This window comes from Scylla paramamosain, chromosome 1, assembly GCF_035594125.1.
Source record: "Scylla paramamosain isolate STU-SP2022 chromosome 1, ASM3559412v1, whole genome shotgun sequence".
In the NCBI taxonomy this organism is placed as follows: Eukaryota; Metazoa; Arthropoda; class Malacostraca; order Decapoda; family Portunidae; genus Scylla; species Scylla paramamosain.
In genome coordinates, this window is record NC_087151.1 from 27,796,021 (window position 1) to 27,801,020 (window position 5,000).

A 5,000-nucleotide genomic window follows, 5' to 3' on the forward strand; every position below is an offset into this window, starting at 1 on the left:
TAATGTAAAGCAGTGATTTAGTGAAAGAACATCAGCATGGAGGTGATAGACACCCTGGACCGGGACTGCTCCGCGCTGGCTGGGCTCTTCCAAATGGTTATCAATGACATGAAGGTGAGTGACGACAGACGCACGCACGCATGCACAATGACAACCCACCAGCTGGCCCACGCTTAGACCCCTGTCAGTGGCAGTTACTTCATGCCAGGGATGGCTTGGCAAGTCGATACCGAAGCAGCATTTCCTTAGGCCTAAAGTTGCGTCCCCCGCCCCTTCATGACGACCCTGTCCCAGCTCTTGAATCCCTCCCTCGGCACCTGCACCGCGGGGCCGAGGTTGCCGAGGGTGAGTGTTGCTGGGCTTGGGGAGTGGGGCGCTGCTGGGTCTCGTGTAGGGGAGTCATGGGGCTTGTTATTGATCTGACTCCTTGGTATTTTTTTCCCCCCGTTTCTCGGCAGCAGTTGTGATGGTGCCTCGGACCCTGGTGACAGGCTTGGCATAGGACGCTGTGGTGTGCCTTGAGTATGTTGTTGCCACGGATGAAGGATACGGTTGCTAAGTGATGCAGTCTTACTTTTGAATGTGTGTGTGTGTGTGTATGTGTGTGCTTTGGGAATTGAGTGCCGTTTCCGTAATCCCGCCGTGTTAGGGTGAATCGCACGTCGGTGTAATCCAGACAAACTACAACGTTGTCTACATCTTGGATCAGCGTCAACGTCTGCTCTTAACTGTAATATAACACGAGGCGCGATGCTGGTGTGTGTGTGTGTGTGTGGGAGGCAGAGGCGTGGCGTACAGTATTATCGATCGAACACGGCCAGCTGCTGCTTCAAGTTATTGGCGACTCACAGACATGCTTCTGATCGTTTTTCTTCCTTAGTTGGAGGAGCCTCTGGCAAGTGCCATTTCGCGGTTGTCTTTCTGCTTCAGACGTCAGGCGGCTGAACAAAGGTGCTGGTGTTCTGTGTCCAATTCTTCTACCTGGCAGCCACGCTCCTGCTGGCCCTCGTGACGACAGCAACTCTAATCGATGTTGTATTGTTTGTTTTTATTCCCGTCACACTGGATCTTTTATTGCAGAATTTGTTGTGCTCTCTCTCTCTCTCTCTCTCTCTCTCTCTCTCTCTCTCTCTCTCTCTCTCTCTCTCTCTCTCTCTCTCTCTCTCTCTCTCTCTCGTAGGAATTCCTGTTCCTTTCATTAGTAATATATCTAACCTGATGGAAGGATGGAAGTTATGGTTGCTGCAGATGTGTAGGCTTACAGTTTATGTGATGGGCTGAGTGGAGGCCAAGACGTGGATGAGGATGTGGAGTGTTTGGATAATTTACGTCAACGAGGTGTAATGGTTTGTTATTTATGTTTTCTGGCGTTACCACCACCACCACTACTACTACTACTATTACTACTACTATTACTACTACTACTACTACTACTACTACTACTGTGTCAATACTTCAAACTTCCCACTACCAGCATCTTCCCATTGTAGCTGATAACGTGTAAGAAAACAGTTTGTTGTTATTGATTATCACTTAGCGCGTTCTATTTTACGAGTTGCTGGTGAATGAAGACCTCATTAGCACTTTGCAAAGCTCGTCAGCTAGCCTTGTTGGCTTTCTGACTCCCAAGGCATCCCATCCACGGGCAGCCCCACCCATTCTCCCCAGGGATATCGAAATGGGGGAGGCTACTTGATGTTTTTTTGGGGGTACTATATACCAGTTTATAACACACCGTAGTTAGGCCGTCTCCTGTTGCTAACTTGGAGGAGCGCGTTTCAAGGCCTCCAGTGTTGCCGTCCACAGGCACCGCTAATCTGACTGAGGCTTCACTTGATTGGCTCGAATAGAATATATAAACCTCTTGAATATACGATTACACCAAGGTCAGCGCAGATGTCGAGGTGTTCAGTAGTATCCTGGTTAGTTGCCGGTTGACAAGTTTAATTTTTCATTGTATGTAGCTTTTCTCGTCAGTGCTTAAGGGTAATGCTTGTTGTTATAGTTGAAACATGATTAGGAGGAAAATAATGCCACAGTTTCAAAGTTCGTCATTGTATTCTTGAGGTAACACACACACACACACACACACACACGGCTGTATGTACATTAATTAAGCAAGCACCACTCACGTCGTTCATAGCCTTGAGTGACAATTCAGCTGTGTAATGAGGTTGCGAAAAAGGCTGTTTGGCCTTAATCTTTTACGTGACTGCACTGACTAGGGATCATGTCTGGGCACTGCACCAGCTCTTATATTCTAACGTAATTGTAATTAACTTAAGAAGCTACTTCGCTGGAATTTGAATAATTTATACAGATGGGGCTGTATTTATTGGTGTGTGTGTGTGTGTGTGTGTGTGTGTGTAGGATCTGGAGAAAACGTCTCTTGGTAGGGCGTCCGCTGTTCCGTAATGAGACCCGTTACTGCCCGCCGCCCCGCGTCACGTCCGCCCACTGTCTTGCCTTGCCGTCCGTCCTCTTTGTGCTGGGTCGCCAGTTACCTCACTCCTTGCGCTGCCGTAAAACCCCCACTTCTTTGTCCTGGAGGTGTATTGAGTACGCATGTATGACGTCAAGTATTGAAGTTGGATGAAAGGTTAAGGATCAATCAGGTAAACCTTTTCGCCTCCACTCACAATCTGTAAATAGTAGTCATTCTTAAAAGTTTCTGAATGAGTGCTAAACAATTCTATACTCGACGTGTTTCATGAAGGTTGATGGGTCTCCCTGATTGATGTTATATTTATGGCCTAGTTTTGTGCGCTTCCGTATACCATGACCCTCACAGCCTTGGGGTAAGATTGATAGGATTGTGTGTGTGTGTGTGTGTGTGTGTGTGTGTGTGTGTTAGAAATGCTACCCCCGGAGTCAAGGTTCGAGTTTTATTGGCTGGCTGACAGACGTAGTGTGAGGTCGCGGCTCTGGTTACAATCACGCGGACTCTCTCAACCCTTCAGATACACCAGATACATGACTTTAGGTGTGTATGTGGATCTTGTTTACTGCAAATCCCGTTGGCATGTGCAATTTTGTAGCTTGTCATTGTAATTTTTTTTTTCAGAAATAACCACATAGTAGAATATTTCAAAAGCGGCAAAGTTGTATATATGCTCAATGCGAAATTTTATGTATTTAGCTTGTCATATGGGAATAGAAATGAGAACTGTGGATAATATTTTTGAAATCCCACGAGCGCCATATCTCGGCGTGTGTATAAGATAAGCACACAGCCACTGCGATAATGGTAACAATATAAGAACGTATGTTATAATTAGCACCAGACTACTGGGGAACATTTTATAATATCCCAGGGGCAGGTGGAATCTTAGAACCTTATGATAATTAAAAGAAAAGGAAGATTATTGATCATTCATGGCTTTATTTAGACATTAGAACACGCATACACTGCTTATCAACGGCAACTAATCAAATAGGAAGTGTGGGTAACTTTAGACATCTTGGCGTGTGAAGAGGGAAGTGGGTCCCGGCAGGAGTGATACGGTGGTGGGTGACTGGACACAGATAAGCTTTTGATTTCTGTCAGCTTTTTTTTTTTTTTTTTTTTTTTTTGTGTGTGTGTCCATATTGGGGTAAAGGGCAGTATTGTTAAACCTCGCACGGACAAGACACAAAAAGGGGTAAATGATAGCATAATTCCTCTCTCTCTCTCTCTCTCTCTCTCTCTCTCTCTCTCTCTCTCTCTCTCTCTCTCTCTCTCTCTCTCTCTCTCTCTCTCTGCGTAGTCAGCATCTCCAAGCCGTGCATTTCACATCCTTTCCTCTCATCACATCCTTCACAGAGATGGTTCCCCTTTCCCCTCGGTCATCTTTTCATCCCCGCATTATCTCCGGGCCCTCCCCTTCTTCCTCTCCCTTCGCTCTCGTCTCCCCAGTCAGCCTTCCTTCATCTACAGTCCTTCCTTCCTTTCTTTATTCTTTCCTCCTTCAATCCTCGTCAATTTTATCCTTCGTCCATTTTCCATCTTCTCCGTTTGCCTCTTATGGTCCTTTCCTACTATGATCTCTCATCCTCCTTCCTTCTTCTTTCATCCTTTCTCCCTTCAATCATACATCTTTCCATCTTTGCCTCTCATAGTCCTTCTCTTCTCTCAGTTTGTTTCTTGTAGCCTTTTCCTTCTCCGATCTCTCATCTTCCTTTATTTCTTTTTATCGTTTCGTCCCTCGATCTTACGTTCATCAAGTTTATCATTCGTCTCTTCCATCTTCGCTTCCTCAGTTTGTCTCTCATAGTCATTCCTTTCCCTCCCCTTCTCACATCCCCTCGTCTTGCCTCCAGTAGTCTCTCAACGGTCACTCCGCCGCGTGGCCCAGCTGTGTTGTGGTGGTGGTTGTAGTGGTGGTGGTGTTCCGCAGGGCTCGTGTTTCTGTCCCTTTTCTCTCTCTCTTGTCATCCTCGTCACTTTGTGTCTTGAAGCTGAGAGAGAGATCATGTCCTAAAATTGTTGGCGTCACTCTTGTTCACACTTAATCCTGACTAATGTGAACAAGTGAGTTAAATGCGCGCGTTCCCGTATAAGGTGCGCAGAGGAGGGTGCTGTACAAGGTTTCCCGCGCAGCAAGACAGACAGTAACCAGTGAAGAATGAGCAGAGGGGTGTGACCGTGTGTAGTGGTGGGGGGAAGAGAAGTTAGTAAAAGAGTGATAGTAATAGTAGTAACTGTTGTTGTTGTTAGCTTGCAGTACACGTATAGAAAGATAGAGAAAAAGATACTGATATTAGTATTGTAATAGTAATAGTTTAGCTTTCGTATACCTATATGAAAAAAAGAGAAGGATGCTGATAGTTGTAGTAGTAGTAGAAGTAACTCCAGTACAACAGTGGGATGTGTATATCATGACAAAAGGGAAGACACGTGTGCTGGTAGGTAGTAATATCAGTTCTCAGTAGAAACACCAACAGCATAAGCAGAAAAGAGCCGTGAAATGGAAATGCTGAGTGGAAGTGACGGCTGGGGTGGGCAGGAGTGGCTTAGTGGG

The 5,000-nt window shown here is 45.9% G+C and overlaps 1 protein-coding gene across 2 annotated transcripts in view; it reads left to right on the forward strand.

Annotated features, from left to right (window-relative positions):
• LOC135102761 (protein MTSS 1-like) overlaps nt 1–5,000 on the forward strand; it is a 136,416-nt gene that overhangs the window by 220 nt on the left and 131,196 nt on the right. For both annotated transcript variants that reach the window (XM_064008280.1, XM_064008282.1), the window contains exon 1: nt 1–114. This exon is cut by the window's left edge. In XM_064008280.1, the coding sequence (XP_063864350.1) occupies nt 37–114 (78 nt within the window). In that variant the 5' untranslated portion in view covers nt 1–36. The remainder of the gene's footprint in view (nt 115–5,000) is intronic.